We start from the raw sequence: 20,711 nt of genomic DNA, 5'->3' as shown, positions 1-20,711 counted from the left end.
ACATTGACTCTGTACCGGTACCCCTGTATATAGCCTCCACATTGACTCTGTGGTCTACCCCCTGTATATAGCCTCCACATTGACTCTGTACCGGTACCCCTGTATATAACCTCCACATTGACTCTGTACCGGTACCCCTGTATATAACCTCCACATTGACTCTGTACCGGTACCCCCTGTATATAACCTCCACATTGACTCTGTACCGGTACCCCTGTATATAGCCTCCACATTGACTCTGTACCTGGTATTCCCTTTATATAGCCTCCACATTGACTCTGTATTCGGCACCCCCTGTATATAACCTCCACATTGACTCTGTACCGGTACCCCTGTATATAGCCTCACATTGACTCTGTACGGTACCCCCTGTATATAGCCTCCACATTGACTCTGTTGTATTCAGCATTTCCCTGTATATAGTCTCCACATTGACTCTGTACCGGTACCCCCTGTATATAACCTCCACATTGACTCTGTACTGGTACCCCTGTTATATTAGCCTCCACATTGACTCTGTACCGGTCTACCCCCTGTATATAGCCTCAGCATTTGACTCTGAGGTCTACTACCCCTGTATAACCTCCACATTGACTCTGTACTGGTCTACTACCCTGTTGTATTCAGCATTTCACTCTGTACTGGTCTACTACACCTGTATATAGCCTCCACATTGACTCTGTACTGGTCTACTACACCTGTTATATAGCATTTCACATTGACTCTACTACATTCGTATTCAGCACCCCCTGTATATAACCTCGTTATTGTTATGTCATTTTCTTCTGTTACTTATTATTGTTTTCACTTTAGTTTATTTAGTAAATATTTTCTTAACTCTATTTCTTGAACTACATTGTTGGTTAAGGGCTTGTAAGTCAGCATTTCACTGTGAGGTCTACTACACCTGTTGTATTCAGCATTTCACTGTAAGGTCTACTACACCTGTTGTATTCAGCATTTCACTGTAAGGTCTACTACACCTGTTGTATTCAGCATTTCACTGTGAGGTCTACTACACCTGTTGTATTCAGCATTTCACTGTAAGGTCTACTACACCTGTTGTATTCAGCATTTCACTGTAAGGTCTACTACACCTGTTGTATTCAGCATTTCACTGTGAGGTCTACTACACCTGTTGTATTCAGCATTTCACTGTGAGGTCTACTACACCTGTTGTATTCAGCATTTCACTGTGAGGTCTACTACACCTGTTGTATTCAGCATTTCACTGTGAGGTCTACTACACCTGTTGTATTCAGCATTTCACTGTAGGTCTACTACACCTGTTGTATTCAGCATTTCACTGTGAGGTCTACTACACCTGTTGTATTCAGCATTTCACTGTAAGGTCTACTACACCTGTTGTATTCAGCATTTCACTGTAAGGTCTACTACACCTGTTGTATTCAGCATTTCACTGTGAGGTCTACTACACCTGTTGTATTCAGCATTTCACTGTAAGGTCTACTACACCTGTTGTATTCAGCATTTCACTGTAAGGTCTACTACACCTGTTGTATTCAGCATTTCACTGTAAGGTCTACTACACCTGTTGTATTCAGCATTTCACTGTAAGGTCTACTACACCTGTTGTATTCAGCATTTCACTGTAAGGTCTACTACACCTGTTGTATTCAGCATTTCACTGTAAGGTCTACTACACCTGTTGTATTCAGCATTTCACTGTAAGGTCTACTACACCTGTTGTATTCAGCATTTCACTGTAAGGTCTACTACACCTGTTGTATTCAGCATTTCACTGTAAGGTCTACTACACCTGTTGTATTCGGCATTTCACTGTGAGGTCTACTACACCTGTTGTATTCGGCATTTCACTGTGAGGTCTACTACACCTGTTGTATTCGGCATTTCACTGTGAGGTCTACTACACCTGTTGTATTCGGCATTTCACTGTGAGGTCTACTACACCTGTTGTATTCGGCATTTCACTGTGAGGTCTACTACACCTGTTGTATTCGGCATTTCACTGTAAGGTCTACTACACCTGTTGTATTCGGCATTTCACTGTGAGGTCTACTACACCTATTGTATTCAGCATTTCACTGTAATGTCTACTACACCTATTGTATTCAGCATTTCACTGTAATGTCTACTACACCTGTTGTATTCAGCATTTCACTGTGAGGTCTACTACACCTGTTGTATTCGGCGCTTGTGACAAATAACTTTTCCCCCGACATGAACAATAGATTTTGACCCTGTGTTAAGTGACCGGCGAGGGGTAACATTGCCACCTCTCCTCCTGTCAGGTGTATGCTAACGGCATCAGGAACATCGACCTCCATTTCATCATCTGTAAGCTGGCTGCCCCTGTCATCTCGGTGCTGCTGCTGTCCCTGTGTGTCCCCTACGTCATAGCAGCTGGGGTCGTACCTGCCGTAGGTCAGTCAACAGTGTGTGTGTGCACGTGTTTGTTTGTTTGCATGCACACTTGTGGGTGAGTATGAAGTGTTCAGCTCTAACTCTACTAATATATCTGTTCCCCTACTGGTGTGGCAGGTCTGTCAGGTGTGTCAGGTGTGACTCCAGATATAACTCTACTAATAGATCTGTCCCCCTCCTGGTGTGACTCCAGATATAACTCTACTAATAGATCTGTCCCCCTCCTGGTGTGACTCCAGATATAACTCTACTAATAGATCTGTTCCCCTCCTGGTGTGGCAGGTCTGTCAGGTGTGTCAGGTGTGACTCCAGAGATGCAGATTCTGATTCAGAGGAGGATCTACCCGTTCCTCCTGATGGTGGTGTCCATCATCGGCATCCTCTCCTTCCAGATACGACAGTTCAAGCGTCTTTACGAACACATCAAGAACGACAAGTAAGCACCCACCCCTCCCTATCTCCATACCTGGCCTGTTCCTTAACAGCTCCTCTTGTATAGGGATAGTACAACCCTGGTCCCAGGGAGTTTCAGGATATGCAGGCTTTTGTTCCAGCCCAGCACTTCCACATCTGATTTGAACTATTCAAGGTCTTGATCTGCAGCTGACACACAAACTAGGTAAATGCTCTAGTATTGTGATTGACATGTGACTGTTTTTTTAACCCCCGTGTCCTCTTTGCCTTCCTGCAGGTACCTGGTTGGCCAGCGGCTTGTCAACTACGAACGCAAGGCTAGGGGAACCAGCTCTGTCCCGCCCCCTAACTCTATCCCAGAGTAGTCAAGTTTGCTTTTGGAAACCACCCATCTCGTGTCCTCCCTCCCCCTCTCTCTCTCCCACCCTCCCCCTCCCTCACCCTCCTTCCACCTCTCCCTCTCCCCCCCCCCCATCCCTTCCCTTTCTCCTTTCTCCTCCCCCTCTCTCCCCTCCCCTTCTCTCTCTCCCCTTCTCTCTCTCTCCCCTTCTCTCTCTCTCTCCCCTTCTCTCTCTCTCCCCCTTCTCTCTCTCTCTCTCTCCCCTTCTCTCTCTCTCACCCCTTCTCTCTCTCTCCCCCTTCTCTCTCTCTCTCCCCCTCTCTCTCTCTCTCCCCCCTCTCTCTCTCCCCCTCTCTCCCCCTCTCTCTCTCTCTCCCCCTCTCTCTCCCCCTCTCTCTCTCTCCCCTCTCTCTCTCTCTCCCCTCTCTCTCTCTCCCTCCCCTCTCTCTCTCTCTCTCCCTCCCCCTCTCTCTCTCTCTCTCCCTCCCCCTCTCTCTCTCTCTCTCCCTCCCCCTCTCTCTCTCTCTCCTCCCTCCCTCTCTCTCTCTCCCCTCCTCCCCTCTCTCTCTCTCCCCCTCCTCCCCTCTCTCTCTCCCCCTCCCCCTCTCTCTCCCCCTCCCCTCTCTCTCTCCCTTCCCCCCCTCTCCCTGTCATGTTAATTCCTTGCTAAGTGTTAAGTGCAGCCTGAGGATTGTACATCTGTAAATACTTTGGATGCAGACTTGTCTGAAATTGGACAGATTTGGATTAATGCAATGACCATTGTACATCTTATGTGTATGTATATTAATTTATTAAATCAAACTGACAATGTGTTTCTGTCTTGTTGTTTAACATGAAGGAAAAGAAAAGAAAACATTTTAAAAAATGTTGAGGGGTGGTGTCATAGTTTCATCCTTTGGGACAAGTTGAGATTCCAGTATTATTCCAAACTCCTCTTTTAGTATGTCAGGTATCTCTTCATCAGTCAGCTCTCTGCTGGCTTTAGTCACAGTCCCAGCTTCATCTGAGGGAAACTGGGTGGTGATGAGTTTATGGCCCATGTAGGTGAGCCTCCCGGTAGGCTTCAGCACGGAGCAGAGAGACTTGCAGAAGAAGATGGAGCTAGGGGAGCTCTGATGGTAGTCACACATCTCTATGAAGTCTCCTCTGTGTCTTGTGTCCAGAGTGAACTTGTATAGCTCAGTCCAGAGCCCAGTTTCTCTCTCTTCATCTTGCCACTCCAGAAAGTGCATCTCTCCTGCTCGTCTGATCCTGTACACTCTGTGGCCCTGCTTCTGAGGTTCTTCCGTCTCTAAGGACATGGGGAGCTCGAACCCTGATCCACCAAATGCCACGTCGCACAGCCACCGATGCCCCTCGAGCGTCACCATGGAGATGAAGTGGCCGAACGGCGGGCCGTACCACCCTGTGATGGCGTCTCTCACTTGGCCGGCTAGGATGGTGACCTCGAATCCCATTTCCGACAGAAGCCAGGAGATCAGACCGTTGTTCTCGAAGCAGAACCCTCCGCGGCGGTGGTTAACGATTTTATCATAGAGGTGCGGGAGTTCGAGTCGTACGCGCCCCCCGCTGTGGATGGTGAGATTCTCGAAAGGGACAGTCCTCAGATGACAGCGGTGGTACTGTGGGACGTGGTACTGTGGTGTGGTACTGTGGGATGTGGTACTGTGGGATGTGGTACTGTGGGATGTGGTACTGTGTGGTGTGGTACTGTGGGATGTGTTACTGTGGGATGTGGTACTGTGGGATGTGGTACTGTGGGATGTGATACTGTGGGATGTGGTACTGTGGGATGTGGTACTGTGGGATGTGGTACTGTGTGGTGTGGTACTGTGGGATGTGTTACTGTGGGATGTGTTACTGTGTGGTGTGGTACTGTGGGATGTGATACTGTGGGATGTGTTACTGTGTGGTGTGGTACTGTGTGGTGTGGTACTGTGGGATGTGGTACTGTGGGATGTGGTACTGTGGGGTGTGGTACTGTGTGGTGTGGTACTGTGGGATGTGGTACTGTGGGATGTGGTACTGTGGGGTGTGGTACTGTGGGATGTGATACTGTGGGATGTGATACTGTGGGATGTGGTACTGTGTGGTGTGGTACTGTGGGATGTGGTACTGTGTGGTGTGGTACTGTGGGATGTGGTACTGTGTGGTGTGGTACTGTGGGATGTGATACTGTGTGGTGTGGTACTGTGGGATGTGGTACTGTGGGATGTGGTACTGTGGGGTGTGGTACTGTGGGATGTGATACTGTGGGATGTGATACTGTGGGATGTGGTACTGTGTGGTGTGGTACTGTGGGATGTGGTACTGTGTGGTGTGGTACTGTGGGATGTGGTACTGTGTGGTGTGGTACTGTGGGATGTGGTACTGTGGGATGTGGTGTGGTACTGTGGGATGTGATACTGTGTGGTGTGGTACTGTGGGATGTGGTACTGTGTGATGTCGTACTGTGGGATGTGGTACTGTGTGGTGTGGTACTGTGGGATGTGGTACTGTGTGGTGTGGTACTGTGGGATGTGGTACTGTGTGGTGTGGTACTGTGGGATGTGATACTGTGTGGTGTGGTACTGTGGGATGTGATACTGTGGGATGTGATACTGTGGGATGTGGTACTGTGTGGTGTGGTACTGTGGGATGTGGTACTGTGGGATGTGGTGTGGTACTGTGGGATGTGATACTGTGTGGTGTGGTACTGTGGGATGTGATACTGTGTGGTGTGGTACTGTGGGATGTGTTACTGTGTGGTGTGGTAGGATGTTGGATGTGGTACTGTGGGATGTGGTACTGTGGGATGTGTTACTGTGGGATGTGGTACTGTGGGATGTGGTGTGGGATGTTGGATGTGGTGTGGTACTGTGTGGTGTGGTACTGTGGGGTGTGGTACTGTGGGATGTGTTACTGTATGGTGTGGTACTGTGGGATGTGGTACTGTGTGGTGTGGTACTGTGGGATGTGGTACTGTGTGGTGTGGTACTGTGGGATGTGATACTGTGTGGTGTGGTACTGTGGGATGTGGTACTGTGTGGTGTGGTACTGTGGGATGTGGTACTGTGTGGTGTGGTACTGTGGGATGTGGTACTGTGTGGTGTGGTACTGTGGGATGTGGTACTGTGTGGTGTGGTACTGTGGGATGTGTTACTGTGTGGTGTGGTACTGTGGGATGTGATACTGTGTGGTGTAGTACTGTGGGATGTGTTACTGTGTGGTGTGGTAATGTGGGATGTGGTACTGTGTGGTGTCGTACTGTGGGATGTGGTACTGTGGGATGTGGTGTGGTACTGTGGGATGTGGTACTGTGGGATGGGTTACTGTATGGTGTGATACTGTGTGGTGTGGTACTGTGGGATGTGATACTGTGTGGTGTGATACTGTGGGATGTGGTACTGTGGGATGTGGTACTGTGTGGTGTGGTACTGTGGGATGTGGTACTGTGGGATGTGGTACTGTGTGGTGTGGTACTGTGTGGTGTGGTACTGTGGGATGTGATACTGTATGGTGTGGTACTGTGTGGTGTCGTACTGTGGGATGTGATACTGTGTGGTGTCGTACTGTGGTGTGGTACTGTGGGATGTGGTACTGTGGGATGTGATACTGTGTGGTGTGGTACTAAGGTGTGGTGTGGTACTGTGGGATGTGATACTGTGTGGTGTGGTACTGTGGGATGTGGTACTGTGTGGTGTGGTACTGTGGGATGTGATACTGTGTGGTGTGATACTGTGGGATGTGGTACTGTGGGATGTGGTACTAAGGTGTGGTGTGGTACTGTGGGATGTGGTACTAAGGTGTGGTGTGGTACTGTGGGATGTGGTACTGTGTGGTGTGGTACTGTGGGATGTGGTACTAAGGTGTGGTGTGGTACTGTGGGATGTGGTACTAAGGTGTGGTGTGGTACTGTGGGATGTGTTACTGTATGGTGTGGTACTGTGGGATGTGGTACTGTGTGGTGTGATACTGTGGGATGTGGTACTGTGGGATGTGGTACTAAGGTGTGGTTTGGTACTGTGGGATGTGGTACTAAGGTGTGGTGTGGTACTGTGGGATGTGTTACTGTGTGGTGTGGTACTGTGGGATGTGATACTGTGTGGTGTGGTGCTGTGGGATGTGATACTGTGGGATGTGGTACTGTGGGATGTGGTACTGTGTGGTGTGGTACTGTGGTACTGTGGGATGTGGTACTGTGGGATGTGGTACTGTGGGATGTGGTACTGTGTGGTGTGGTACTGTGGGATGTGATACTGTGGGATGTGATACTGTGGGATGTGGTACTGTGTGGTGTGGTACTGTGGGATGTGGTACTGTGTGGTGTGGTACTGTGGGATGTGGTACTGTGTGGTGTGGTACTGTGGGATGTGGTACTGTGTGGTGTGGTACTGTGGGATGTGGTACTGTGTGGTGTGGTACTGTGGGATGTGATACTGTGTGGTGTGGTACTGTGGGATGTGGTACTGTGGGATGTGGTACTGTGGGGTGTGGTACTAAGGTGTGGTGTGATGTTGGATGTGGTGTGGTACTGTGGTGTGGGATGTGGTACTGTGTGGTGTGGTACTGTGGGATGTGGTACTGTGGGATGTTGGATGTGGTGTGGTACTGTGGTGTGGGATGTGGTGTGATGTTGGATGTGATGTGGTACTGTGTGATGTGTTGTGAATGGTGTGCTGTGTGGTGTATTACAGTCAGGGAGATGGACTGATGTTCCCAGCACGGCTGGTCAATATTGACCCAGAACAGCCCACAATCCCCCCGCAGCCAGAGGCCAATAGAAGGTCATCAAAACTGATCAGTCGATCAGAAGGTCAATCAATGTGACAGTACCAACAAACGGTTATCAGATGTAGATGAATAAACTGAAAAGTGAGAGATTAAAACTGTTTTATCTCATGTAACGTCAAATACTATTATCTAAATATGTTCAGTAATGCACAATCAATCAGATGTTTGTAAATCTATTATTTTATTCCCAGTATTGAAGACGTCCCAGGCCAGTCCTCTCAGCGAGTCTCAGAACTGTCTCCTAGGCAACGGACAACACGCCAACGTGACAGAACACCTGGAGAATGACACCTTGAAGTTTGGTCGGTATCTGGTCTGGTCAACGTTAATCTTTGGCTCCATGACATTTGGTACGTCCTGAGTGGCTCAGTGGGTAGAGCATGGCGCTTGCAACACCAGGGTTGTGGGTTTGATTCCCACGTGGGACCAGTATGAGAAAAAGTTTAAATTAAAAATAAAATAAAAAGATCCATTCACTACTGTAAGTAGCCCTTGATAAGATCTAAAATGTGAATGTACATTCTGCTCAGGCACCTTTAACCCCTGACCCTTGGTCTCTGTTGGAGAATGAGTCATAATGAGGTGAGCCAACCAGATTTCTGCACCTGATTACAGCTGTGTTCCATGTGACTAGATTTCATAAACTAAACGTATTGTCTCAGGAGAAGAAACCAGCCATCTACTATGATGCCTTAAGCAACGCCACACTTTTGTTTGTCACCACGGAAACAGCATCACAATGCATAGCTGTAGCTATAGAAACGGCCCACAGCGTAACCATGGAAACGCACTCCTTTCACTCGTCGCCATAGTTGCACCCTACAGCCTTGTCTTTTAATCATCAGTAAGTTACACACACAACCTTGCATGCAGTTGTACGGAAGAACCACACACAGCCTTCTGTACGTGTATTTGTGTTGACTGTGACCCTGATGTGTTCACCCGGGACAGTTCATAGATCTCAGCATCACACGGAATAGTAATCCATCTATACACTACAGAGTGGAGACTAACTGTGCCAAAAGCTGAGTGTTATATGGACCGGGCCTGAGGAAGGACCTGAACTGGGAGAAGACGACTATATCTGAGCTGGGAGGTACTGGAACATAAGGGTTTTGTACAGATTGTTCACCCAACATTTATAAAATTGATGGTATGAATCTGGAAAATATCACCAAGACTACATGGAAGAAATATTATTTTGTTAACACATCATTTAACAGAGTGTTTGGATTGGTGGATGGGTGGACTATGCAAAGAAGACCCAATCGAGGGGATGCCGGACTAAACCATTGCTGAAGTGAAATGGGGGGACTCCAACCGGGGGTTGATAATGTCATAGCACAAGATGACACGGTTGCACTTTCAATATTACATTTTAATGTCCATCACATTAGCTGCTGCATTGTTGATGTCCAAAAACATAGATTCAAGACAGGTACAGTTAGTTTGTCTTAAGGTTTGTGTTTTCAGATTTGTGAAGAGATGGAAAGTGTGTTTGCTTGCATGCATGTGGGCAGATTTGTTAGGACAGAGAGATAGTGTGTGCAGGAAGGCAGGTGCTTGCTGTACCTGACAGCCTACAAGGCCCAGCTTTACGTTTTAGTGAAAGGTGACTAGATAGTTCGGCTTACATGCATTCACAAGCTGCTTGTCGACCCTGAAGGTCATGTGAGAGTATACAGTATAGCCTCAAGCTCCTCCTCAACCAGTTCCACCTCATGGTCAGGGGTTTATTACACGTTGACCAATGATTGTTTTAATTTGACTGGAATTGAAATGGAATTGACCACAACCGTGCTTGAACATGACCTTGTACGAGAGTTGTGTCTCAAAATACACCCTATTTCTCCATAGAGTGCACTACCAGAGCCACATAGGGTTTCGGGGTTAAAGTAGTGTGCAGGCTGGGGAATAGAGTGTGAATTGGGATCAGTCTGAGGTCACCATTGGTTGCCAAATAAAGGGCTGACCAATCAGCTGCTCCGACTTCTGAACTGGAAATGTTTCCAGCACGTGCGCAATCCCATAAAATCTGAATCATAGACCATTGAAAGGGAATGTCTTGTAGTATTGCAGTCATTCTTATTCTATGCCTGATACCTTAATGCTCTCACATCATTGGGCAGTGTCATGGAAACCAAGTGACTTGATGTTTAAGGTTTACCTGCATGTTCCAAGTGTCTGGGCCACCTTGCAGTACTGGTGCTGGCCAGCAGGTGGTGAAACCTCCCAGCCTGTCGAGCTGCCTTCTTTGTGTTGTACAGTACTTGTTCTTCCTCGAAAATGAGGTGCCTCACAGTTAAGGTCTATAGTGGACCAGTATGTGTCATATGGAGTAGGATTCCCTGTGATGTAAAAGTGTGCGGGGCTCAGCTTGTGTGACCTTTGATGGTGAGGTGTTATTTTGTATTAGTTTTTTAAATTATATTTTTATTTCACCTTTATTTAACCAGGTAGGCCAGTTGAGAACAAGTTCTCAGTTGCAAAGCAGTGCAACACAAACATCAACACAGAGTTACACATGGAATAAACAAAAGTACAGTCAATAACACAATAGAAGGTCTATATACAGTGTGTGCAAATGGAGTAAGGAGGTAAGGCAATAAATAGGCCATAGTAGCGAAGTAATTACAATTTAGCAAATTAACACTGGAGTGATAGATGTGCAGATGATGATGTGCAAGTAGAAATAATGGTAATGAAAAAGGGCAAAAAAAAGTAAATAAAAACAATATGGGGATGAGGTAGGTAGTTGGTTGGATGGGCAATTTACAGATGGGCTGTGTACAGCTGCAGCGATCGGTAAGCTGCTCTGACAGCTGAAGCTTATTGTTAGTGAGGCAGATATAAGTCTCTAACTTCAGCGATTTTTGCAATTTGTTCCAGTCGTTGGCAGCAGAGAACTGGAAGGAAAGGCAGCCAAAGGGGGTGTTGGCTTTGGGGATGAGATGTACCTGCTGGAGCGCGTGTTATGGGTGGGAGTTGTTATGGTGACCAGTGAGCTGAGATAAGGCTGAGCTTTACCTTTCAAAGACTTATAGATGACCTGGAGCCAGTAGGTCTGGCCACGAATATGTAGCAAAGAATAGTGTAGTGTATCCACTTGTTTTGCCAGTCACTGACAGTCACTCAATTAGCCCAAGTCAGCAAAAAAAATGTTGATTGCTAGGAAAGTTATTTTAGCCAGCTATCTAAAACTTGTGGAAGGCCTAATCATCACTAAATTACCGACCGGGCGTAATGGATGTGAAACGGCTAGCTAGTTAGCGGTGGTGCGCGCTAAATAGTGTTTCAATCACTGACGTCACTCGCTCTGAGACCTTGAAGTAGTGGTTCTCCTTGCTCTGCAATGGCCGCAGCTTTTGTGGAGCGATGGGTAACGATGCTTCGTGGGTGACTGTTGTTGATGTGTGCAGAGGGTCCCTGGTTCAAGCCCGGGTGTGGGCGAGGGGACGGTCTAAACTTATACTGTTACACGGGTATGTACATAGGGGCCCTGGCCCCGGTGTTGTAGTAGTCAAAACCGAGACCACATATTGAGTGTCTTGGTGTCGGATACATTTGTGCTCTGTCTTGAATCAGTCTCGGACAGTGAGACTCTTCATTTCTTCCTGAGACCAGCAGAGTAAAAACCTCATAATTAAACCTCATAATTATCAGCTTCCATTCAGTCAGAGCCTAAAACCACTGACTGACTGAATGTCAGCCTAAAACCACTGACTGACTGAATGTCAGCCTAAAACCACTGACTGACTGAATGTCAGCCTAAAACCACTGACTGACTGAATGTCAGCCTAAAACCACTGACTGACTGAATGTCAGCCTAAAACCACTGACTGACTGAATGTCAGAGCCTAAAACCACTGACTGACTGAATGTCAGAGCCTAAAACCACTGACTGACTGAATGTCAGAGCCTAAAACCACTTACTGACTGAATGTCAGCCTAAAACCACTGACTGACTGAATGTCAGAGCCTAAAACCACTGACTGACTGAATGTCAGAGCCTAAAACCGCTAGGCCAAATATATACAGTACACTCCTTTCTTGAAACAATATCTTAAAAGCCTTTCTATATTTTATAGACATGTTTGCGCAGTGTCAAACTTCTAGGCCTTCAGTGTGTGACAGGTTGGTGATTCTGAAAGGACAGCCACCATAATACCAGACACTCATGTAAGAGAGTGCACGTTCTGTAAAACACAAAGGGCCAGTGGTGGAGTGTAGGGAAGGTATAAGCTGTATACCCACTTATTCCGTGGGCATTGCTTACTGACTTCTTAATCCCTACTGATGCGTATCTAAGTAGTGTAGTGGAGTTATATGACTTATCTGCTTCTACACCTGCATTGCTTGCTGTTTGGGGTTTTAGGCTGGGTTTCTGTACAGCACTTTGAGATATCAGCTGATGTACGAAGGGCTATATAAATTGATTTGATTTGATCTGTTAAGTAGTACAATAGAGAAAGTACACAAAGTAGCCTACACAATCGCAAAGCACGTGAAATATATTCACATGGGCGCAGCACACAGACTAGTTTCAGCAGAGGCAGCAAGAGTATGCAGCTCTCAACTGGTTTTGGCATGGATCAGCTCACAGAATAATTAGCCTGTGGGTAGGAAAGACATTTTAACTGATAATATCTAGCAGGAAATGCTAACTAAGGCAACAATGGGTATACGAACCAGGTATTGAAAAAGTTTTGTCTGAAGTGTTGGTTAGCAATTGCCATCATCAAATCAAATTTGATTTGTCACATGCGCCGAATACAACAGATGTAGACCTTACTGTGAAATGCTTACTTACAAGTCCTTAACCAACAATGCAGTTTTAAGAAAAATAAGAGTTAAGAAAAGATTTACTAAATAAACTAAAGTATAAAATAACAATAAGGAGGCTATATAGAGGTGGTACCTGTAGAGTCACTGTGCCGGGTACAGGTTAGTCGAGGTAATTGAGCTGTACATGTAGGTAGGGATAAAGTGACCATGCAAAGATAATAAACAGCGCGTTTCAGCAGCGTAGAAAAAAAGGGAGGGGGAGGGTCAATGCAAATAGTCCGGGTAGCCATTTGATTAGCTGTTCGGGAGTCTTTTGGCTTGGGGGTAGAAGCTGATAAGAAGCCATTTGGACCTAGACTTGGCGCACCAGTACCGCTTGCCGTGCGTTTGCAGAAAGAACAGTCTATGACTAGGGTGGCTGGAGTCTTTGGCAATTTTTAGGGCCTTCCTCTGATACCGCCTGGTGCAGTTGCCATACCAGGTAGTGATGCAACTGGTCAGGATGCTCTCGATGGTGCAGCTGTAGAACTTTTTGAAGATCTGAGGACCCATGCCAAATTTTTTCAGTCTACTGAGGGGAAATAGGCATTGTCGTGCCCTTTTCACGACTGTCTTAGTGTGTTTGGACCATGATAGTTTGTCGGTGATGTGGACACCAAGGAACTTGAATCTCTCAACCTGCTCCACTGCAGCTCCGTCGATAAGAATGGGGACGTGCTCGGTCCTCCTTTTCATGTAGTCCACGATCATCTGCTTTGTCTTGATCACGTTTAGGGAGAGGTTGTTGTCCTGGCACTTTTCTGACTCCTCCCTATAGGCTGTCTCATCGTTGTTGGTGATCAGGCCAACCACCGCTGTGTTGTCAGCAAACTTAATGATGGTGTTGGAGTTGTGCCTGGCCACGCAGTCATGGGTGAACAGGGAGTACAGGAGTACAGGAGGGGACTGAGCAGGCACCCCTGAAGTGCTCATGTGTTGAGGATCAGCATGGCGAATGTGTTGTTGCATACGCTTACAACCTGGGGGCGGACTGTCAGGAAGTCCAGGATCCAGTTGTAGAGGGAGCTGTTTAGTCCCATGGTCCTTAGCTTTGAGGGCACTATGGTGTTGAACGCTAAGCTGGGAAACAGCAGTGTTGAGTGCTATAGAGATTGCACTGTGTCATCTGTTGGGGCGGTATGCAAACTGGAGTGGCTCCGGGGTTTCTGGGATGATGGTGTTCATATGATCCATGACCAGCCTTTCAAAGGACTTCATGGCTACAGACGTAAGTGCTACGGGTCGGTAGTCATTTAGGCAGGTTACCTTGGTGTTCTTGGGCACAGGGACTATGGTGGTCTGCTTGAAACATGTTGGTATTATAGACTCGGCCAGGGACAGGTTGTTAGTGAAGACGTTAGTGAAGACGCTTGCCAGTTGGTCAGCGCATGCTCAGAGTACACGTCCTGGTAGTCCGTCTGGCCCTGTAGCCTTGTGAATGTTGTTTACGTCGGCTACACTTCAGTTCTAATGAAGTAGCCTCATAGGCCTGTGCTTATCTTGTGAATGTAAGTCACGGATTGCGCGGAGAAGGATTGGATTGCGCATCCCTGTCGATCTCAAGGGCTGCCCTGAAATCCCTGTCATGGACCTTGCATTGCCACGGGGCAGGGGTTTGGGTAAAGCATCATTTTAGAAAAGTTGTAATAATGGAACGTAAAATTACTAAAAGCCAACAGATCTAGCCACTAGCATCTCTATAAGGTAAACAAATGGTAGCCTAAATTAGCGGCATAGCTGAGACAAATAGCTTTCTTTATTCATCCCATCCTTGTAGACATCACCAATAAATGGATAGTGAAATGATATACTATGCCAGGCTACCAAGCCAGGCTACCATGCCAGGCTACCATGCCAGGCTACCAAGCCAGGCTACCAAGCCAGGCTACCAAGCCAGGCTACCAAGCCAGGCTACCAAGCCAGGCTACCAAGTCATGTCAGATCAGGGATGATTTCTTTATAGCCTACATAGCCTATCATCATTTATATAATAAGCCGAGATAAATTATTATTTCAAGAAAGGGAGAATCAATCCGGGAGTATATTTAAACAGTGCCTCAGATTCCCTGTTTTGCACATGCAGGAGTGGTCCTTTAGTTGCCTATCCTCCAACAGAGACGTTTGCGTACAACCCTCCTGATTCGTTGTGTATTCCTCCTGCAGCCGTGGGATAGGCCAATAGTTTACTTTCACTTGCCCATTGTAACGTCAAATTAGCCTACAGGTGGGCAGCTATAGGTCTCTAACGGACTGAAAAATCGTAGTGTTGTAGCGGATTTGGAGAGCAACTTGACTTGGAACAGTGTTGTGTTGGAGACACATGGGCAGAGCCACAGGTCTCCACCAGGATCCCAAGGCAATGTGCTCCCATAGCCTAATAGCCTATAGTCGTTAGAAGGATAGTTTCCTTTAAGGGGTGTGTGTGTGTGTGTGTGTGTGTGTGTGTGTGTGTGTGTGTGTGTGTGTGCGTGAGAGTCATTAGATGCAGGGGTGTAAATTTCAATGGGGACATGCCCCCCCCCACAGACACATTCTGAAATTGCATTTTTGTCCCCAGTTTTATCATTGTCATGTCATACAAAATGAGGCAACGGTGTGCTTTAGGACCATGTGGACACCTCCGAGCAGTCGAGTGGGCTGTTTGGAGAGTTTTTCCAACTGGATTTTTAATTTTTTTAAAATAATAAAATAGTTATGTCCCCTCCACTTCTAAAACCAAAGTTGCGCCCCTGATTAGATTAGAAAGTTGCGCACCGCGCAGTGACGCCTGTTTGAACTAGTGTATCAGATCATTAGATTGATGGCCATTCTTTTGATTTGCCCCAACTTGTTACCGCCTCCATACACACACAACCCACCCATCTCTACCTATATGTAACCACGGTCTCTCTATCTGAAAATAATCTGTGGCACAACCTCTTCCTGGTCCTGATACTTATATGTGCTAAAAGAGCAAGGATTTCCTTGCTACTAAAGCCAATTCTAAGGTATACTTTCACCAGGTCATCTAACTCAGACATTTCAACAGTGGCGGGCTCAGTAACAGGGAGCCAAGGAGACATTGCAACCTACAATCGTGAAATATAACTGCAACGTCATTGTCAAAATGGTGTCTTTATTATATTGCCACTTTATTCCACCCCTCCATTATCGTCTCTCATCCCTTGGCCTGTATACTCTTCTGTTTGTTTCCACAGCCATTTCTCACTAAATTAATTTTAACAAACACAAAAAGATCTCACCATGTTGAACAAACAACGTGTCTGTTGGCATTTAAAATGATACCAGCATGTTTCCATCAGCCTGGCTGAGACTTTTCTTATGTGTCAGGTAATCATCAACAGGAAGGTAAGCATCACTTACCCCAGGGGAATAGCTATCCCCTACTACCCTACTACTGCACTGTTGGAGCAAGGAACACAAACACACACAATAACATCTGCTAAATATGTGTATGTGATCAATAACATCTGTTAAATATGTGTATGTGATCAATAACATCTGCTAACCATGTGTATGTGACCAATAACATCTGCTAAATATGTGTATGTGATCAATAACATCTGCTAAATATGTGTATGTGATCAATAACATCTGTTAAATATGTGTATGTGATCAATAACATCTGCTAACCATGTGTATGTGACCAATAACATCTGCTAAATATGTGTATGTGATCAATAACATCTGCTAAATATGTGTATGTGATCAATAACATCTGCTAAATATGTGGATGTGATCAATAACATCTGCTAAACATGTGTATGTGATCAATAACATTTGACTTGAATTGAACAAATTCGTTTGATTTGAACAACAACAACAAAATTACACCATAACTTCCTGTTTCCATCACAGCAGTCTTTATTATTATTATTTTAAATATGGTATGACTTTACTCAAAAACTGTCGATGAAAACGTGGTTAGTGGTACTGATCCAATGATAAAGATATTGAATTTGTGTGCACTCACCAGGGATTTGACCGATGATTTCTTCTGTTACCAATAAAATAGTCTACTGTTCGCTTAATTGGGAGTTGAGCATTTTGATAACTAGAAACATATTAGTATTTTCTTTGTCTTCTCTATTCAGCATTAGCCATTTGCTTTCTGAACTATGTTTTTCCAAAGATTGTGGTTTGAAGTAATGCAAAATACCTATTTAAGTGCTTTTCACTGACCGCTGCAACTCAACAATCAGCTATTTGGTAGGCTTTTTGATGCGTAAATTTAATTCAATTTACTTTAGGTGAAGTTTATTTTCTCCTCGCCGTTTATACCGACATCAATGTTCAAGTAACCAGAGCATAAAATAGCAGGCAATGAGGTTTACAAGGTCGAGTTCAAATGTCAACATCAATTCAAAGCAACACGCACTGCCTAAACGTCTGACTGACAAAGCGAACAGGCTGGCAGCCTCTCTGAGCGATGCTCCGCACGGTCCTTTACACTAAAGAGCCGTAGTATTTTAATCGGGATTGGAATGAGTTTTGTCCATTTTTTCTAGCCTACTTTTACATTTTTGGTCTTGAGCTAGCTGCCCAACTGAAGCCCCTTCTAATAATCTGTATTGTGTTGTATCACTAGACAGAGCTCCCCAATCTCTTCTAATAATCTGTATTGTGTTGTATCACTAGGCAGAGCTCTCCAATCTCTTCTAATAATCTATATTGTGTTGTATCACTAGACAGAGCTCCCCAATCTCTTCTAATAATCTGTATTGTGTTGTATCACTAGGCAGAGCTCTCCAATCTCTTCTAATAATCTATATTGTGTTGTATCACTAGACAGAGCTCCCCAATCTCTTCTAATAATCTGTATTGTGTTGTATCACTAGACAGAGCTCTCCAATCTCTTCTAATAATCTATATTGTGTTGTATCACTAGACAGAGCTCCCCAATCTCTTCTAATAATCTGTATTGTGTTGTATCACTAGGCAGAGCTCCCCAATCTCTTCTAATAATCTGTATTGTGTTGTATCACTAGACAGAGCTCCCCAATCTCTTCTAATAATCTGTATTGTGTTGTATCACTAGACAGAGCTCCCCAATCTCTTCTAATAATCTGTATTGTGCTGTATCACTAGACAGAGCTCCCCAATCTCTTCTAATAATCTGTATTGTGCTGTATCACTAGACAGAGCTCCCCAATCTCTTCTAATAATCTGTATTGTGTTGTATCACTAGACAGAGCTCCCCAATCTCTTCTAATAATCTGTATTGTGTTGTATCACTAGACAGAGCTCTCCAATCTCTTCTAATAATCTGTATTGTGTTGTATCACTAGACAGAGCTCCCCAATCTCTTCTAATAATCTGTATTGTGCTGTATCACTAGACAGAGCTCCCCAATCTCTTCTAATAATCTGTATTGTGTTGTATCACTAGACAGAGCTCCCCAATCTCTTCTAATAATCTATATTGTGTTGTATCACTAGGCAGAGCTCCCCAATCTCTTCTAATAATCTGTATTGTGCTGTATCACTAGACAGAGCTCCCCAATCTCTTCTAATAATCTGTATTGTGCTGTATCACTAGACAGAGCTCCCCAATCTCTTCTAATAATCTGTATTGTGTTGTATCACTAGACAGAGCTCCCCAATCTCTTCTAATAATCTATATTGTGTTGTATCACTAGGCAGAGCTCCCCAATCTCTTCTAATAATCTGTATTGTGCTGTATCACTAGACAGAGCTCCCCAATCTCTTCTAATAATCTGTATTGTGTTGTATCACTAGACAGAGCTCCCCAATCTCTTCTAATAATCTGTATTGTGTTGTATCACTAGGCAGAGCTCCCCAATCTCTTCTAATAATCTGTATTGTGTTGTAATACTAGGCAGAGCTCCTCAATCTCTTCTAATAATCTGTATTGTGCTGTATCACTAGGCAGAGCTCCCCAATCTCTTCTAATAATCTGTATTGTGCTGTATCACTAGGCAGAGCTCCCCAATCTCTTCTAATAATCTGTATTGTGCTGTATCACTAGACAGAGCTCCCCAATCTCTTCTAATAATCTGTATTGTGCTGTATCACTAGACAGAGCTCCCCAATCTCTTCTAATAATCTGTATTGTGCTGTATCACTAGACAGAGCTCCCCAATCTCTTCTAATAATCTATATTGTGTTGTATCACTAGGCAGAGCTCCCCAATCTCTTCTAATAATCTGTATTGTGTTGTATCACTAGACAGAGCTCCCCAATCTCTTCTAATAATCTGTATTGTGTTGTATCACTAGACAGAGCTCCCCAATCTCTTCTAATAATCTGTATTGTGTTGTATCACTAGGCAGAGCTCTCCAATCTCTTCTAATAATCTATATTGTGTTGTATCACTAGGCAGAGCTCCCCAATCTCTTCTAATAATCTGTATTGTGTTGTAATACTAGAGAGCTCCCCAATCTCTTCTAATAATCTGTTTTGTGTTGTATCACTAGACAGAGCTCCCCAATCTCTTCTAATAATCTGTATTGTGTTGTAATACTAGAGAGCTCCCCAATCTCTTCTAATAATCTGTATTGTGTTGTATCACTAGACAGAGCTCCCCAATCTCTTCTAATAATCTGTATTGTGTTGTATCACTAGACAGAGCTCTCCAATCTCTTCTAATAATCTATATTGTGTTGTATCACTAGACAGAGCTCCCCAATCTCTTCTAATAATCTGTATTGTGTTGTATCACTAGGCAGAGCTCCCCAATCTCTTCTAATAATCTGTATTGTGTTGTATCACTAGACAGAGCTCCCCAATCTCTTCTAATAATCTGTATTGTGTTGTATCACTAGACAGAGCTCCCCAATCTCTTCTAATAATCTGTATTGTGCTGTATCACTAGACAGAGCTCCCCAATCTCTTCTAATAATCTGTATTGTGCTGTATCACTAGACAGAGCTCCCCAATCTCTTCTAATAATCTGTATTGTGTTGTATCACTAGACAGAGCTCCCCAATCTCTTCTAATAATCTGTATTGTGTTGTATCACTAGGCAGAGCTCTCCAATCTCTTCTAATAATCTGTATTGTGTTGTATCACTAGACAGAGCTCCCCAATCTCTTCTAATAAATCTGTATTGTGCTGTATCACTAGACAGAGCTCCCCAATCTCTTCTAATAATCTGTATTGTGTTGTATCACTAGACAGAGCTCCCCAATCTCTTCTAATAATCTATATTGTGTTGTATCACTAGGCAGAGCTCCCCAATCTCTTCTAATAATCTGTATTGTGCTGTATCACTAGACAGAGCTCCCCAATCTCTTCTAATAATCTGTATTGTGTTGTATCACTAGACAGAGCTCCCCAATCTCTTCTAATAATCTATATTGTGTTGTATCACTAGGCAGAGCTCCCCAATCTCTTCTAATAATCTGTATTGTGCTGTATCACTAGACAGAGCTCCCCAATCTCTTCTAATAATCTGTATTGTGTTGTATCACTAGACAGAGCTCCCAATCTCTTCTAATAATCTGTATTGTGTTGTATCACTAGGCAGAGCTCCCCAATCTCTTCTAATAATCTGTATTGTGTTGTAATACTAGGCAGAGCTCCTCAATCCTTCTAATAATCTGTATTGTGCTGTTCACTAGGCAAGCTAATAATCTGTATTGTGCTGTATCACTAGGCAGAGCTCCCCAATCTCTTCTAATAATCTGTATTGTGCTGTATCACTAGACAGAGCTCCCCAATCTCTTCTAATAATCTGTATTGTGCTGTATCACTAGACAGAGCTCCCCAATCTCTTCTAATAATCTGTATTGTGTTGTATCACTAGACAGAGCTCCCCAATCTCTTCTAATAATCTGTATTGTGTTGTATCACTAGGCAGAGCTCCCCAATCTCTTCTAATAATCTGTATTGTGTTGTATCACTAGGCAGAGCTCCCAATCTCTTCTAATAATCTGTATTGTGTTGTATCACTAGACAGAGCTCCCCAATCTCTTCTAATAATCTGTATT

The 20,711-nt window shown here is 44.7% G+C and overlaps 2 protein-coding genes across 3 annotated transcripts in view; one reads left to right on the top strand and one right to left on the bottom strand.

Annotated features, from left to right (window-relative positions):
* Positions 1-3,292, top strand: part of LOC115116893 (E3 ubiquitin-protein ligase MARCHF6-like) — a 41,182-nt gene extending 37,890 nt beyond the window's left edge. Inside the window, exons 24-26 of one of the 2 annotated variants that reach the window (XM_065019281.1) lie at positions 2,274-2,406; positions 2,689-2,842; positions 3,098-3,292. In XM_065019281.1, coding sequence (XP_064875353.1) covers positions 2,274-2,406; positions 2,689-2,842; positions 3,098-3,185 — 375 coding nt within the window. In that variant the 3' untranslated portion in view covers positions 3,186-3,292. Of the gene's footprint in view, positions 1-2,273; positions 2,407-2,523; positions 2,665-2,688; positions 2,843-3,097 lie in introns of those variants that run through there. The other variant, XM_065019282.1, reaches the window with a different exon arrangement.
* A 639-nt stretch (positions 3,293-3,931) lies between these two features.
* On the bottom strand, positions 3,932-13,800 carry LOC135572046 (arylamine N-acetyltransferase 2-like). The gene is made up of 3 exons (XM_065019048.1): positions 13,738-13,800; positions 5,070-5,518; positions 3,932-4,813 (listed from the first exon to the last, which is right to left on the bottom strand). Exons 1-3 carry the CDS (start codon positions 13,798-13,800, stop codon positions 4,021-4,023), a joined length of 1,305 nt encoding a protein of 434 aa, XP_064875120.1. The 3' UTR covers positions 3,932-4,020.
* Between the last annotated feature and the right edge of the window lie 6,911 nt (positions 13,801-20,711).

This window comes from Oncorhynchus nerka, linkage group LG6 (assembly GCF_034236695.1).
Source record: "Oncorhynchus nerka isolate Pitt River linkage group LG6, Oner_Uvic_2.0, whole genome shotgun sequence".
Classification (NCBI taxonomy): Eukaryota; Metazoa; Chordata; class Actinopteri; order Salmoniformes; family Salmonidae; genus Oncorhynchus; species Oncorhynchus nerka.
The sequence above is the reverse complement of the archived record's forward strand: the minus strand, read 5'-3'. Positions and strand labels throughout refer to the sequence as shown.

Bases quoted from the DNA above. Each gene is read 5' to 3' on its own strand.
- LOC135572046 (XM_065019048.1), bottom strand. From the start codon at position 13,800: ATGGGACTAAACAGCTCCCTCTACAACTGGATCCTGGACTTCCTGACA. The intron at 5,519-13,737 runs GTAAGCGTATGC...CACATCCCACAG, and splicing joins TGACAGTCCGCCCCCAGGTT to TACCACACCACACAGTACCA. The intron at 4,814-5,069 runs GTAACACATCCC...CACATCCCACAG, and splicing joins ACACAGTACCACACCACACA to TACCACACCACAGTACCACG.